We start from the raw sequence: 17,402 nt of genomic DNA, 5'->3' as shown, positions 1-17,402 counted from the left end.
AATTAAATGTCAAGAATTGTGAAAAACTGAGTTTAAATGTATTTGGCTAAGGTGTATGTAAACTTCCGACTTCAACTGTATGTCTTAAAATATGTGAGATACCTCTAACACAAAATGTACATTATGAACCTATAACTGGTCTAGATGCAGTGACAAATACCCAATATAAAACATGTAAAACTTCAAAAAGTAGAAAAGAAATTGTGCAAAAGATTGTGTAAAATTCATAAGAGAGTCCTGCAAAAAAGTATATGACAAATACATAGTATATCACATTACACAACACACACACCACACATTTTCCCTTTAAAAAAACATTGCCCTCGTAAAAAAAACAGTTCTTCGACAGTGTATTTTCCAGCCCTTTCCCCTGGTTCCAACTGTTGTCTTTCGGGAACCTTTTAAAAATGAAATACACAACCTCAACGAATACAGACAATTTAAAATGCCAACAAAAACAATTGGCAGTAGTGGAGACTTGTTGACAAAGAAGCAGCCGAAGTGGAAAGAAACAGCGTATCAACTTTTCCTTTCAGTGACCCTGAATGGCTCGGCATGTAAACAAAGACAGGATCAGATGGAAGAGGAGGAGGTAGGGAATGGCTCTGGAGAACGAGAGAAAAACAGAGAAGGGATAAGACATTTGACCTTTGGCTCAAATTGTTACAGACACTGACATTGTGCAAACCGGTCAATCACAATCAGATAAAATACTTATTCTACTAGAGACACGTTAATTCATACTTTTAAATTATATTATGTGAGCTAAACATAAAATATATACACTACCGTTCAAAAGTTTGGGGTAATTTAGAAATTACCTTGTTTTTGAAAAAAACAAATTTTTTGTCCATTAAAAGAACATAAAATTGATCAGAAATACAGTGTTGACATTGTTATGTTGTAAATGACTATTGTAGCTGGAAACGGTTGATTTTTATTGAATATCTACATAGGCGCACAGAGGCCCATTTACAACAACCATCACTCCTTTGTTCCAATGGCACGTTGTGTTAGCTAATCCAAGTTTATCATTTTAAAAGGCTAATTTATCATTAGAAAACCCTTTTGCAATTATGTTAGCACAGCTGAAAACTGTTGTTCTGATTAAAGAAGACTGCCTTCTTTAGACTAGTTAAGTATCTGGAGCATCAGCATTTGTGGGTTCGATTACAGGCTCAAAATGGCCAGAAACAAAGAACTTTCTTCTGAAACTCGTCAGTCTATTCTTGTTCTGAGAAATGAAGGCTATTCCATGTGAGAAATTGCCAAGAAACTGAAGATCTTGTACAACGCTGTGTACTACTCCCTTCACAGAACAGCGTAACCCATCTCTAACCAGAATAGTAAGAGGAGTGGGAGGCGCTGCTGCACAACTGAGCAAGAGGACAAGTACATTTGTCACGACTTCTACCGAAGGTAGCTCCTCTCCCTGTTCGGGCGGCGCTCGGCGTCGCCGGTCTACTAGCCATCACCGATCCCTTTTTCCTTTTTTGTTTGTTTTGTCTTTGGTTCTTTTTCACACCTGGTTTCATTTGCGTTAATTTCTGTGTGTATATATGTACCCTGTTGCCTGCCTAAGTTTGTGCGGGATTAGTCTTTCTTTGTGATGTGCTCGGTGAGGTTATGCCGTTATTTGTTTTCACGGATTCTTAAGTGTGTGATTGTCGGAACTTTGTTTGTTCCTCCGTGCGTTTGTACGGGTTCTCTGTTGTCGAGGGCGTTGTACCTTTTTCGATTGTGCCATTCCTGTGTTGGTGGACTTTCTTATTAAAACAGGCTTCTCAGACATCCTTGCTCTCCTGCGCCTGACTCCTACACCTACACGCAACATTATCACAACAGAGTGTCTAATTTGAGAAACAGATACTCACAAGTCCTCAATTGGCAGCTTCATTAATTAGTAACCGCAAAACACCAGTCTCAACGCCAACAGTGAAGAGGCGACTCCGGGATGCTGGCCTTCTAGGCAGTCATAGTCATTTACAACATTAACAATGTCTACACTGTATTTCTGATCAATTTGATGCTATTTTAAATGGTAAAAATTCTTTCAAAAACAAGGACATTTCTAAGTGACCCCAAACTTTTGAACGGTAGTGTATATATTTTATGTTTAGCTCACATAATATAATTTAAAAGTATGCATTAAGGTGTCTCTAGTAGAATAAATGTGTCAAAAACAAATGCATTTCTTTCAAAAACAAGGACATTTCTAAGTGACCCCAAACCTTTGAATGGTAGTGTATATTTTTTAGAAAGTACTAATGTTACTGTCGCCACTACAACAAAAAAATAAATGCATGTAATTTTGTCCTTAACATTTAAATTAAATACTGTAGAATTCCATTCATTCCTATGGAGGACTGCTTTTCTGAGGAGTGCCAATATGGCCGACTGGTGGCTTCAAAGCATCTCATTGGCCAATACAAAGCATCAGCAATCCAGGGTTTATATACAGATGTTCTTCCTTTAAAAGTTGTCATACTGCAGCACAGCTTGCGTGCTGCCACATAATTCTATAACACGTTATTTAAGTGTCAGCCATTGTTGCCATTAATGCTAGTTAGTGCTAGTTTGACCACCAGATGGCATTTGACAGTATTTAATATTGGCTGTACTAGAGAATTGTTTTTTGTTTTTGTAAGAACACAGTATATGAGATTGATTTTAAGAAATGTTGCTTAATTTGATAAATATTATCGTGTTTCTATTCCAAGAAAAACAAAACCCTCAGGGTTTCCGTTAGGAAAATATAGTGCTGTACAAAGTGACCGGTCGGAAGTAGGCTACTAAGAACAAAATAATCCTAACATTTCCACACCTTAATTGTAGACTAACCAATACCCAAACGTAGATTCAGTGAAAATAAAAATCTCATTGATTTATCAAGACCAGTCCCCATGCTTGTCTCAGAGCAGCGTGAAACGGTGCTGAAATAGTTGACCACACGCGGGTAAGCTATTACTTCAAATTCTATTATAATTTATCCCTACCTACATGTACAAATGACCTCGACTAACCTCGCACATTGACTCGGTACCGGTACCCCCTGTATATCGCCTTGTTATTGTTATTTTATTGTTACTTTTTACATTTTTTTTTTACTTTAGTTTATTTGGTTGAAGAAAATAGTTTTAACTCTTTCTTGAACTGCATTGTTGGTTAAGGGCTTGTAAGTAAGCTTTTCATGCTAAGGTTGTATTTGGTGCATGTGACAAATAAAGTTTGATTTGATTTCAGTTTTATTTTATACATTTGCTAACATTTCTAAAAACCGGTTTTTGCTTTGTTATTATGGGGTATTGTGTGTAGATTGATGAGGGGGTAAAAAAAAACAATTTAATCAATTTTAAAATAGGGCTGTAATGTAACAAAATGTGGAAAAAGTCAAGAGGTCTGAATACTTTCCAAATGCACTGTATATTGGGAGGTACCTCTAAGTGTTGGCGGTGGCCGACTGGGTTTGACCATGTTGCTCTGTGAGAGGGTTTCCACTATCCAGCTGAGTGCACTCGAGCAATACTCCAACTAGGAAAGAATGGTTAAAAAAATGTAGTTTGAGAGTCAAGTTCAACTAAATATTCCAGTGCAAGCTTGTTCTCTCACAGCTAAATGTAGCTACCGTTAAGTTATGAACACCCTTCCAAGACATTCTAGATACGTTTTCAAGAATCTAACATGGTGCATGGTTGGGCATGGGGCTAGCAACATCATACTGTAAAACCTTTGTGCTACATGAACAAATGACAATCCTACAACTGGATGCTAAGATCTCCCAGAGTCCCAGACTTGTGTGACCGCCATCAGTGAAAGCCTATGGGAAACTGGTCATGTGAAGATGGGAGCACTGAACACCAAAAACAAACTGCACATTGGCTTATGGAATGTTAAAACAATGTCTGAGTCCGGAAAGCTGGCACAGGTTACCAACGAAATAAGAAGATACAAGCTACAGATCCTGGGAGCGAGTAAAGCCAGGTGGACTTGCTCTGGTTCCATAATAACCAGCACTGGCGAAGCAGCACTACACTCTGGATGGGAGGACGGACAACATTGTGAAGGTGTCGCCATCATCCTACAGAAAGGGGTAGAGAAAACATCCCACAAACTATGTCAAAGGTGAAGAAAAATGTCTGTTCTATAACACCCTCCAATCTGAAGTTTAGAAGACACCTGTTCAACACCTGCTCTTCGTCATCGGATACCTGAATGCAAAGGTTGGCACCGACAATGCCAACTACGAGAGAACAATGGGGAAGTACAGCTGTGGAGAGATGAATGACAACGGTGAGAGACTGGCAACATTCTGTGTCACAAATAACCTGGTGATTGGTGGCAGCTTGTTTCCCCACAAGAATATCCAAGCTGACATGGTACTCTCCTAATGGAAGAGAGAGGAACCAGATTGACCACCTGATGATCAATAGCAAGTGGAGAATCTCGCTGAGGGACGTCAAGGTGCGAAGGGGGGAAGATGTCGCCAGTGACCACCATCTTGTGACTGCCGACATCAAACTAAAGCTGAACTGTTCAAGACCACCGACAAAAGGAACAACAAAATTTGAAGTTGGCATGCAGAGGGACCAAACCGTCAAGAAAACCTTCATAATGCAAGTTCGCAACAAGTATCAAGCCCTTTCAAAGAACACAGATGAAGAAGATGAGGAGGTGACTGAAGGAAATAGTCAGATAGTGGGAGAGAGTGGTTAAAGCTTACAGAAAGCAGCAAGAAAACCATAGAACACAGAAGAAGGCAACGCAATGAATGGATCACCCCAGAAACATGGGAAATGATTGCGGAAAGAAGAGACCTGAAAAAGAAAACGACAGATGCTAAATCACAAAGGTCAAAACAGAAATTGGAGGAGCAGTACAGAAAAATCAACACACATGTCAAAAGGCTAGTAAGAAGAGACAAAAGGGCCTACCTAGAGGAGCTGGCAAGTGCAGCTGAAAAAGCAGCAGCAAGCAGCCGGCAAGGAAAAGTATACAAAATCACTAACCTAATCTGTGGCAGAAAATTCAAGTTGAATATTCAAATCAAAGACATGCAAGGCAATCTCCTGACTACAGAAAAATGAACAGGAAGCAAGATTGACAGAACATTTCAGAGAGGTTCAATTAGCACACCTGAAGCTGCTCCAGAAGACCTAGACATAAACACTGCCCCACCAACCAAAAAAAAAAAAATCCCTACCATCAAGTCACTAAAGAATGGGAAAGTTCCAGGTCCCTATAACCTCAATGCAAAGCTATTCAAAATCGATCCAGTATTGGATGCAATCATCCGTCTTCCACTCTTCACTGACATCTGGATGAAAGGAAATATACCTTCAGATTGAACCAAGGGGGTCATCATACAGGTGCCTAAGAAGGGCACAGTATCCGATTGCAACAACTGGAGGGGTGACACTTATCCGTTCCCAGCTAGATCTTTTGCAAGATTATCATACAATGGATGTCTTGAGCTATAGACAAAGTGCTTAGGAATGAACAAGCAGGTTTAAGGGGAGGAAGGAGATCTACAGATGGAAACTCTACATCAACTGTATTGACTTCTAGAAGGCTGTTGACAGCATTCACCTGCGAAAACCTATGAAAGATCTTAAGAAGTTATTGAATCCCCAGCCATGTTGTTAACATCATAAAACAGTTCTACAGCAACTGTTCATGCACTGTGGGAATGAGCAACATGAGCTTTGCTGTGAAGTCTGGAGTTTGTCACGGTTGTGTGATTGTCAGATTTACTCTTCAACCCGGGCAATAGACAGGGTCATGTGGCGAACAACAGAAGATCAGGCAAGAGGAAAATGATGGACCTTGTACTCTTCTCTAGAAGACCTTGACTTCACCGATGACCTGGCTCTTTTTAATCACACACACACCAACATCTACAAGATAAAACTGACAGAGTCCAGTCCTTTGGCCAGCAAGTCGGCCTGGTTATCAACTACAGCAAGACAAACGTCATGCCCATCAACATCAACACAGCAAAAGCAGCCAAAATCAAGGAACAGGAGCTGGAGTTAACCCACAGTTTTACTTACCTTGGGAGCACCATATAAACTTCAGTTAGTGATAAATACAGCTGCTAGAATCTTGACTAGAACCAAAAAATGTGATTATACTACTCCAGTGCTTGCCTCTCTACACTGGCTTCCTGTTAAGGCTAGGGTTGATTTCAAGGTTTTACTGATAACCTACAAAGCATTACATGGGTTTGCTCCGATTTGGTCCTGCCGTACATACCTACACGTACGCTACGGTCAGAAGACGCAGGCCTCCTTATTGTCCCCATTTTAAAGCAAACAGCTGGAGGCAGGGCTTTCTTCTATAGAGCTCCATTTCTATGGAATGGTCTACCTATGCATGTGAGAGACACAGACTCGGTATCAACCTTTAAGTCTTTACTGAAGTCACTTCAGTGGGTACTGTGATTGATTGTAGTCTGGGCAAGGGGTGCGAAGGTGAACCGTAAGGTACTGGAGCGACGAACCGCCCTTGCTGTCTCTGCCTGGCCAGCTCTCCTCTCCATTCTCTGCCTCTGACCCTATAGTCTGGCTTACTAGTGCTCTTCCATGCCGTCCCTAGGAGGGGTGTGTCACTTGAGTGGGTTGAGTCACAGATCTTCCTGTCCGGTTTTGCGACCCCCCTCAGGCTCGTGTGATGGAGGACATCTTTGTGGGCTATACTCAGCCTTGTCTCAAGGTAGTAAGTTGGTGGTCTGTTGATATCCCTCTAGTCGTGTGGAGGCTGTGCTTTGGAAAAGTGGGTGGGGATATATCGTGCCTGGTTGGCCCTGTCCGGGGGTATCGTCGGACAGGGCCACAGTGTTCCCTGACCTGAGTTTGCCATGATGGAAGCACCAGCAAAGACATCTGCACCAGAATCAATAAAGCAAGAGCAATCTTTATGAAGTTCAATAAAGTCTGGAAATTGGGACAATATAGCACAAATACAAACTCTAAATATACCAGAGCTGTGTACTGCCAACTCTCCTTTATGGTTCAGAATGCTGGAAAATGACAGAAGCAGACCCGAAAAAACGATCTACCTTCCACACAACTCGTCTCCGGAGAATCATGCACATCTTCTGGCCAAACACAATATCAAAGACCAACCTCCTTCGACGAACTAAGCAGGAAGCCATCGATGCCATACTCAAGAGACGCTGCTGGAGCTGGATTGGACACGTCCTGAGCAAGAGTACAGACTCTATCCCAAGAATAGCTGTCTATTGGCTTTCAGAGGGCAGATGTAAGAGGGGGAGGCCCAAGACAACGAGGCGTAGAACAATGGAGACCAAGCTCCAACAAAATCAGCACAGCTGGGGCACGGTGGAGAAGATGGCCAAAGACAGATGGAAACGGAGTTCCTTTGTTGATGCCAGATGCGCCAGCCGGTGTGACGGGTATAAGTGAAGTGACACACACACACACAATCGCCCCCCTTCCCTGTAAATATTGTCCTATAAATTGTGCCTTCCTGTACTATACTATACGTGGTCCCGTGTGGCTCAGTTGGTAGAGCATGGCGCTTGCAACGCCAGGGTTGTGGGTTCATTCCCCACGGGGGGACCAGGATGAATATGTATGAACTTTCCAATTTGTAAGTCGCTCTGGATAAGAGCGTCTGCTAAATGACTTAAATGTAAATGTAATACTTACGCTAAACATTTTATTCTATTCTACTGAGCCATTTAATTGCATTGTCGGGAAGGAACCTGCAAGTAAGCATTTCGTTGGACGGTGTATCATGTGTATCCTGTACATTCGATTAATACAACTTGAAACACACACACACTTCAATTTGATCTAACGAATGACTCAACTGGCATCACAAGCAACAATCACATGCCAAGGGAGCTGGAGCAACCCTGCCCCTTCTCAATCTTCGTCTGCTGGTGGAAACACTCAAGCACACACACAAACATGTAGGGACTGTGAGACATACAGTATGTACAAAATCTAAATCACACACACAGACACATAAATAGAATGTCGGAACAAAATGTAAGCCTGACCTCCGATTCCAGAGCCCTCAGTCTGCGATCATGATCCCTTGTCTCAGCCATCTGTTTCAGCACACTGTCCACCCTGTCACATAGTAAACACATGGTCAGGTCCAAAATGATTGGCACCCTTGATAAAGATGAGCAAAAAAGACTATAAAATAAAGAACACAAATACAGAGCTATATTGTATGCAAAACATTTACAATAATACAATTACTCAGAGAAAGAGAATTGTTTAACAAATAATAATTTATTTTGCTCTAAAATATATGGGTAAAAATTATTGGAACCCCTGTTTTCAATACCTTTCAATACAGATGTAGGATCTTAATTTGATCACTTTTGTTGCTGTGAATTTTCCTGCACAGCGGGAAATGCAAACTTGTAATGTATTTCAGGTTTAAAAAGGCTTCTAAAGTTTAATTTCTATGTAGAAATTTGATTTGATTTGTCCTAACGAGAAATGGATCCACCACTACAAAAATGTTCATTGATTATAATCCACATAATAATTCACATTTGCTGTTGCTGAAGGATTATTTTCCTTCTGTAGCAAACTGGTTTAAATTAAGATTCTACATCTGTACCTCACCTTGCAAGGCCCACATCAAGGCCAGCATGCCAGGTACACTGGACCAACTCCAAATTGCCTACCACTCCAACAGATACACGGAAGATGCCATTTCCATAACACATCAGGACAAGAGGAATACCTATGTGAGAACGCTGTTCATTGACTACAGTTCAGCATTCAACACAATTTTTCCCTCCAAGCTCGACACCAAGCTCAGAGCCCTGGGTCTGGACACCACCCTCTGCAACTGGACTTCCTGACAGACAGACCACAGGCTGTGAGGATTGGCAACAACACCTCCACACTGACTGTTAACACAGGGGCCCTCAAGGTGTGTTTCCTCAACCCTCTGCTGTACTCCCTATTCACACACAACTGCGTGGCTTTGCATGACACCAAATCAATCATCAAGTTTGCTGATGACACCATGGTTAACCTGCAATGAAGAGTCAGCCTATACGGAGGAGGTAAAATAATTGGCATTGTGGTGCCAGGACAACAACCTCTCCGTCACCATCGACAAAACAAAGGAGTTGATTGTTGAATTCAGCAAGCAGAGAAGGTAACATGCCCCGATTCACATCAACGGGACTGCAGTATGTTTTAGGAGATTGGAGAACACATTGGGAGGGATCTTAGACCATTCCTCCATACAAAAACTTTCCAGATCCTTGATCTGCAATTATCGACTGCCCTCTTCAATTCAAAACACTGATTTTTAATGGGGTTCGAGACCGGAGCCTGAGATGGTCATTGCAAAATGTTGATTTTTTGGTAAATTAACAATTTCTTTGTGGATTTTGATGTGTGCATTGGGGTTATTGTCTTGCTGGAAGATCTACTTGTGGCTAAGTTTCAGCCTCAGTACTTGTATTATCTATTTTATACAGTCTTTTTTGCTCATCTTTATCAAGGGTGCCAATCATTTTGGACCTGATAGTACAACATCATATAATACAAATATTACAGTACAGTACATGTAGTATATTAAAGTATATTATTTTGACAAAAATATAAAAATATTTAAATGTATACAATACATGTATATGTAGGCTACTGTAACATGTAAATATAAATATATTCATAATATCCATAAATATTCACATTATCTAGAAAAGGCTGGAGTTAAATTGGTAGAGAAAAATGCTGAAAGAGAGATGGATCCAAACTGGAGGGCGGGTGTAAAGGTTTACTCACTTGACTGACATCCGTTTGAGCCTCTCCGAGTCGCTCCCTCTCTGGATCTTGCTCTGGGCTGTCAGGAAGTTCTCCTTCTGAATGGCCTCCCATGTCATTAACCTGTTAGCTGCTCTCCCCGTCAGCTCCAATACTAACAGAGGTGGAAAATGTATTAGTCGTGCTGAGGCTTAGCGTGAGGTCGGAAACACAGGAGGCTGCTGAGAAGAGAATGGCTCATAATAATGGCTGGAACAGAGCGAATGAAAGGGCATCAAACACATGGTTTGATGTATTTGATACCACTCCACTGATTCCACTTTAGCCATTACCACGAGTCCGTCCTCCCCATTTAAGGTGCCACCAACCTCCTGTGGTAGGAAACCAGTAGTTAGCATGTTAACCTCACTGTCAGACAGAGGTTGTGTCCCAATAATCTCTCCTTTCATATCTAAGGTTTATTTTGTGACTGGAATGGGTAGATATGCCACTGACATGGCCTCTCGTCTGAAGACATGGCCTCCCGAAGTGTGCGCTTGTTCACTTACCTTCACGGATTTTAAAGGAAATTACTGGCATATGGAAACTCCTTCTAGTCTTTGCCTAAATACTGTTGAAGTAATATGGCTACAGGTTCTTCTGCCTCACCTAAATCCCATTATTGTGGGAAGCTGCTATAGACCACCAAGCGCTAACAGTCATTATCTGGATAATGTGTGAAATACTTGATAATGTATGTGATATCAACAGAGAGGTATATTTTCTGGGTGATTTTAAATATTGTCTGGCTTTCATCAAGCTGCCCACTCAAGAAGAAGCTTCAAACTGTAACCAGGTTGCAACCTGGTTCAGGTTATCAGTCAACCTACCAGGGTAGTTACAAACAGCACATCAACATGTATTGATCACAACTTTACTAATGCTGCAGAAATTAGCTTGAAAGCAGTATCCAGATCCATCAGATGTAGTGGTCACAGTATAGTAACCATATCTAGGAAAACCAAAGTTCCAAAGGCTGGGCCTAATATAGTGTATAAGAGGTCATACAATATGTTTTGTAGTGATTCCTATGTCGTTGATGTAAAGAATATTTGCTGGTCCGTGGTGTGTAATGAGGAGCAAACAGATGCTGCACTTGACACATTTATGAAATTGCTTGTTCCAGTTACTAATAAAAACTGTTAAATCCCTGTGGATTGATGAGGAATTGAAAAATGGTATGTTTGAGAGGGATGAGGCAAAAGGAAGGGCAAAAAAGTCTGGCTGCACAACTGATTGGTGAATGTACTGCAAATTAAGAAATCATGGTGACTAAAATGAAGAAGAAACTATACTATGAAACAAAGGTTCAATGGATGATAGTAAAAAGCTTTGGAGCACCTTAAATTAAATTTAGGGAAAAAAAGGCAAACTCAGCTCCATCATTCATTGAATCAGATGGCTCATTCATCACAAAACAGACTGATATTGGCAACTACTTTCAATTATTTTTTTCTTCGGAAAGATTAGCAAACTTAGGCATGACATGCCAGCAAGAAACGCTGATACTACACATCCAAGTATATCTGACCAAATTATGAAAGACAAGCAGAGGTGAAAAAATACTGTTGTCTATCAACAATGACACGCCACCGGGGTCTGACAACTTGGATGGAAAATTACTGAGGATAATAGCGGACAATATTGCCACTCCTATTTGCCATATTTTCAATTTAAGCCTACTATAAATTGTGTGCCCCTAGGCCTAGAGGAAAGCAAAAGTCATACCGCTACCTAAGAATAGTAAAGCTCCCTTTACTGGCTCAAATAGCCAACCAATCAGCCTGTTACCAACCCTTAGTAAACTTTTTGAAAAAATGGTGTTTGACCAGATACAATGCTATTTTACAGTAAACAGACTTTCAGCACACGTATAGGGAAGGACATTCAACAAGCACAGCACTTACAAAAATGACTGATGATTGGCTGAGAGAAATTGATGATAAAAAGATTGTGGGGGCTGTTTCGTTAGACTTCAGTGCGGCTTTTGCCATCATCGATCATAGTCTGCTGCTGGAAAAACGTATGTGTTAATGGCTTTACACCCCCTGCTATACTGTGGATAAAGAGTTACTTGTCTAACAGAACACAGAGGGTGTTCTTTAATGGAAGCCTCTCAAACATAATCCAGGTAGAAGAAGGAATTCCCCAGGGTAGCTGTTTAGGCCCCTTGCTTTTTAAAATGTTTACTAACAACATGCTACTGGCTTTGAGTAAAGCCAGTGTGTCTATGTATGCGGATGACTCAACACTATACACGTCAGCTACTACAGCAACTGAAATGACTGCAACACTTAACAAAGAGCTGCAGTTAGTTTCGGAATAGGTAGCAAGGAATAAGTTAGTCCTAAATATTTCCAAAACTAAAAGCATTGTATTTGGAACAAATCATTCACTAAACCCTAAACCTCAACTACATCTCGTAATGAATAATGTGTAAATTGAGCAAGTTGAGGTGACTAAACTGCTTGGAATAACCCTGGATTGGAAACTGTTATGGTCAAAACATATTGATACAATAGTAGGTAAGATGGGGAGAAGTCTGTCCATAATAAAGTGCTGCTCTACCTTCTTAACAGCACTAAAACCAAGACAGGTCCTACAGGCCCTAGTTTTGTCACACCTGAATTACTGTTCAGTCGTGTGGTCAAGTGCCACAAAAAGAGATTTAGGCAAATTGCAATTGGCTCAGAACGGGGCAGCACGGCTGGCCCTTGGATGTATACAGAGAGCTAACATTATTAATATGCATGTCAATCTCTCCTGGCTCAAAGTGGAGGAGAGAGTGACTTCATCACTGCTTGTATTTATGAGAGGTATTGACATGTTGAATGCACCGAACTGTCTAGTTGAACTACTGGCGCACAGCTCAGATACCCATGCATACCCCTCAAGACATGCCACAAGAGGTCTCTTCACAGTCCCCAAGTCCAGAACAGACTATGGAACTACATGGAACTCTATTCCACATCAAGTAACTGATTCAAGCAGTAAAATTAGATTTAAATAACAGATAAAAATTACACCGTATGGAACAGAGTGGACTGTGAAGCAACACAAACATAGGCACAGACACATCCATACACACACACAATCACATACTTTAAGGATTCAAGGACTGACCATCCATGATATCAAAATTATCGTTTTAACCATGTTTTAAAGCTATACAGTGTTTGTTTACATTTACGTTGTTCATAAAAGTTGCCGTAAAACAAACATATTTTTTGTTCTGATGGGGTACGACTGTTAAACTAAAGCTCGTGAGGCATTTATAAGTTATCTTCTTCAAGAATCAATGTATCATATCATAAATGTTTAAGTCCAAAAATGGATGTAGCAATTGCTGATTGCCCCTTTAAGCAATAGAGTTCCAATAGTGATTGTAAGGATCTAAAAATTCATTTTTCAATGAATACCTGGGTTGAATTCTCACCAAAATGGAGGATCTTGACCGAGGGAACCTTGCGGATGTATCTCTTGATGAATAAGTGAACGTGGGAGAGGATAATGAAGGGGGGAGCAAGGGATGGCCGGGAGTGGTACTCCACAATCAGGTTGTAGCGCTGGAACTTCCAGTAGGTGTCGCTCTGGCCCTGCACCTTGGAGAATGTGTAACTGTGTGGAGAGGGGACGAAGAGAAAGGATTCATAATTAACATAATGTGGTACACAATTGACAAAAGACGAGGCATTGTATTTAGCTGAAAAATATAGTAAAAATGTCAGTAAAAAATGATATTGACAGAATAGATTTATAGGAGACCGAAGATTCAGGGAGGGAGAGAGAAAGAAAGGAGAGAAGAAAGAAAGAGAGAAAGGGGGAAAAGAGAGTGTCCATCCTTTACCTGAACATGGCGATGAGTAGGTTGATGAGCAGGATGTTGGTGACCAGTAGGTAGATGACCAGTAAGATGATCACTAGCCAGTTAGCATAATGGCTCCTGCAGGGCTCCGCGCCTCCCTCGATCAGCGTCACATTGTCAGTGCACTCCGTGTCCCACTCCTTCCTCACTACAGACAGGCAGACAGGCAGACAGGCAAACGGGCATGCAGACAGACAGACAGAAACAATACGGAGGACATGAGGAACAGAGGTTTGTACATTTTTCCACTCTTATCTTATACTGATCTTATCGAAAAGTTTGGCAGCTTTGAGTTGGAAAGCATCACATAATTTGTACAGGTCTTACACACACACACACACACACACACAGTACCATCTATTTCCTCCACTGGGACCTGTCCAAATATGTGCAGGTACGGCCTGTAGAACACGCGCCGGAAGATCCAGGCGGGGCGGGGGTCATAGGAGTACAGCAGTGCTTGATTGGCCACCCCATATGCCATAAGCCACACCCCCAGGAAGAAGAGGAAGAAGAAGATATCCTTCATCTATAGGAGAGCACAACATATAACATGGATTACAGTGGAGGCTCCTCAGAGGAGGAAGGGGAGGACCATCCTCCTCAGTGAAATTTTAAGATGAAACTATACTAAATATATTAATGTCACCAAATAATTGATTAAAACAACTTCAACAGCACTCTCTGGGGTAGCACCATGGTATAGTCCCAGGACAGCTAGCTTCTGTCCTCCTCTGGGTACACTGACTTCAATACAAAATTTAGGAGGCTCGTAGGCCTCACCCCCTTCCATAGACCTACATGGTAATTATGAACATTTCCGGAGGATGACCTCCAACCAATCAAAGCTTTTGCAGTATGAACTGACATGTTTCCCATCCAATCATAGGATTAGTCTCAGAGAATGAACCTAGTGTGTTGTATTGGGGTTGTGCTGCAGAGCATTATGGGGGCGTAATATGTGTTGAGAAGCTTGATGAGTTGGTGACATGATAGAGATTGAAAAGTGATAGCATTTTGGGGATATTATTCAATTCAAATTCAATTAGAGGACGTAGATTATAAATAGTTTTCTTGTTTTAGAACTTTATTTTTGTGTCCAGTTAGTGCAATTTATAAAACATTTGCCTTGCTAACTTCAGTAGCAAGTAGCAGTAGCTACCAGCTCGAGTGTGCAGTTTTTGCTGCCAACACTACCGCAAATTTTGTTGACATTTTGTTGAAGAACCCCTTTCATTCTCTGGGGTACACAGAAAAGGTGCGAATTAAAACCAAGGGTCGACCTCTGCCTGAGATCCGTTTCATGAAGAAGGGTAAAAAGGTGAGGGAGTTCATTACCAATTTGTATCAAAAGTATAGTTGGTAACAGGGAGCCTTTAATCAAGCTGCCTGCATTGCTGGCCTTGCCTGCTTTTTAGAAAGTCTTGGGCAAAAGCTAAACGGAAAAACAAAAGCAGGGAGCATATAAATGCCGACATCAGATTCATGCTTCTGGGAAAAAGCTGCATCGACCATGACAATGGTCTGCGTATTCAAACTGCGTGCGTAATACAACAAGAAAGTAAGAAGAAACAGGGATGTTCTCAAGTGGCTTATCAACAGCACTGCATTTTTGGGCATGCAAGAATTGGCTTTTAGCAGGACACGACGAGAGGGACAGTTCCACTAACAAGGGCAACTACAAGGAGCTTGCAGAGGTAATAGCAGGTTATGATGTGTTACTTGCTGAACATATGGAACTTTCGACTGTCTTTTCCCGGGATCTCGAAATCAATTCAAAACTATGATAGCTTCCATCCCATCATCCATTAAAATTTAGATTAAAGAGAGAGGTTGACTCAGCGTATTTTTCGCACAGGCTCAAGTAGGCTTTCCACTTTCCTCCGGTATTTATTTAGCAAAGATGATAACACATAATCACCCCGGACAGACAACAGCAAAAACTCATTACATACAGTTGAAGTCGGAAGTTTACATACACCTTAGATTACATTTAAACTCAGTATTCACAAATCCGAGTAATAATTCCCTGTCTTAGGTCAGTTAGGATCACCATTTTATTTAAAAAATGTGAAATGTCAGAATAATAGTAGAGAGAATGATTTATTTCAGCTTTTATTTATTTCATAACATTCCCAGTGGGTGAGAAGTTTACATACACTCAATTATTATTTGGTAGCATTGCCTTTAAATTGCTTAACTTGGGTCAAATGTTTTGGGTAGCCTTCCACAAGCTTCCCACAATAAGTTGGGTGAATTTTGGCCCATTCCTCCTGACAGAGCTGGTGTAACTGAGTCAGGTTTACAGGCCTCCTTGCTCTCACAAGCTTTTTCAGTTCTGCCCACAAATGTTCTATAGGATTGAGATCAGGGCTTTGTGATGGCTACTCCAATACCTTGACTTTGTTGTCCTTAAGCCATTTTGCCACAACTTTGGAAGTATGCTTGGGGTCATTGTCCATTTGGAAGACCCATTTGCGACCAAGCTTTAACTTCCTGACTGATGTCTGAAGATGTTGCTTCAATATATCCACATAATTTTCCTACCTCATGATGCCATCTATTTTGTGAAGCGCATCAGTCCCTCCTTCAGCAAAGCACCCCCACAACACGAGGCTGCCAACCCATGTGCTTCATGTTTGGGATGGTGTTCTTCGGCTTGCAAGCGTCCCCCTTTTTCCTCCAAACATAACGATGGTCATTATGACCAAACAGTTCTATTTTTGTTTCATCAGACCAGAGGACATTTCTCCAAAAAGTACAATCTTTGTCCCCATGTGCAGTTGCAAACCATAGTCTGGCTTTTTTTATGTCGGTTTTGGAGTAGTGACTTCTTCCTTGCTGAGCGGCCTTTTAGGTTATGTCAATATAGGGCTCGTTTTACTGTGGATATAGATACTTTTGTACCTGTTTCCTCCAGCATCTTCACAAGGTTTTTTGTTTTGGGATTGCTTTGCACTTTTCGCACCAAAGTACGTTCATTTCTAGGAGACAGAGTGCGTCTCCTTCCTACGCGGTATGACGGCTGCGTGGTCCCATGGTGTTTATACTTGCGTACTATTGTTTGTACAGATGAACGTGGTACCTTCAGGCGTTTGGAAAATGCTCCCAAGGATGAACCAGACTCTTTTGATTTTCCCATGACGTCAAGCAAAGAGGCACTGAGTTTGAAGGTAGGCCTTCAAATACATCCACAGGTACACCTCCAGTTGACTCAAATGATGTCAATTAGCCTATCAGAAGCTTCTAAAGCCATGACGTCATTTTCTGAAATTTTCCAAGCTGTTTAAAGGCACAGTCAACTTTGTGTATGTAAACTTCTGACCCACTGGAATTGTGATATAGTGAATTATAAGTGAAATAACCTGTCTGTAAACAATTGTTGGAAAAATGACTTGTGTCATGCACAAAGTAGATGTCCTAACCGACTTGCCAAAAATATAGTTTGTTAACAAGAAATGTGTGGATTGGTTGAAAAACTAGTTTTAATGACTCCAACCTAAGTGTATGTAAACTTCCGACTTCAACTGTAAATGTTGCAGCAGCCTTGGCTACACCTAAACATTAGAGATCTGACATGCTGTATGGGATGAAAATGTTCAGTCTGATCAACTGTAGGCTCCTAATAAGAACAGCTCCATACAGCCTATGTGCACTGTCCATTTGGTCAGGGTAACTAATTGGTAATGTTATAGTCCATTTTCTCTCAGGAGAAAATGTGAATTTTATCA

The 17,402-nt window shown here is 41.1% G+C and overlaps 1 protein-coding gene across 1 annotated transcript in view; it reads right to left on the bottom strand.

Annotated features, from left to right (window-relative positions):
- Window positions 1-573: 573 nt before the first annotated feature.
- The window catches only part of LOC120045820 (transient receptor potential cation channel subfamily M member 4-like), a 70,611-nt gene continuing 53,782 nt past the window's right edge, over window positions 574-17,402 (bottom strand). Inside the window, exons 20-26 of the mRNA XM_038990753.1 lie at window positions 14,026-14,200; window positions 13,654-13,819; window positions 13,243-13,424; window positions 9,789-9,921; window positions 8,027-8,099; window positions 3,438-3,531; window positions 574-605 (exon numbers count right to left, since the gene is read on the bottom strand). Of these exons, the coding sequence (XP_038846681.1) occupies window positions 574-605; window positions 3,438-3,531; window positions 8,027-8,099; window positions 9,789-9,921; window positions 13,243-13,424; window positions 13,654-13,819; window positions 14,026-14,200 (855 nt within the window). The remainder of the gene's footprint in view (window positions 606-3,437; window positions 3,532-8,026; window positions 8,100-9,788; window positions 9,922-13,242; window positions 13,425-13,653; window positions 13,820-14,025; window positions 14,201-17,402) is intronic.

This window comes from Salvelinus namaycush, chromosome 4, assembly GCF_016432855.1.
Source record: "Salvelinus namaycush isolate Seneca chromosome 4, SaNama_1.0, whole genome shotgun sequence".
Classification (NCBI taxonomy): Eukaryota; Metazoa; Chordata; class Actinopteri; order Salmoniformes; family Salmonidae; genus Salvelinus; species Salvelinus namaycush.
This window is presented reverse-complemented; position numbering and strand designations above follow the sequence as displayed.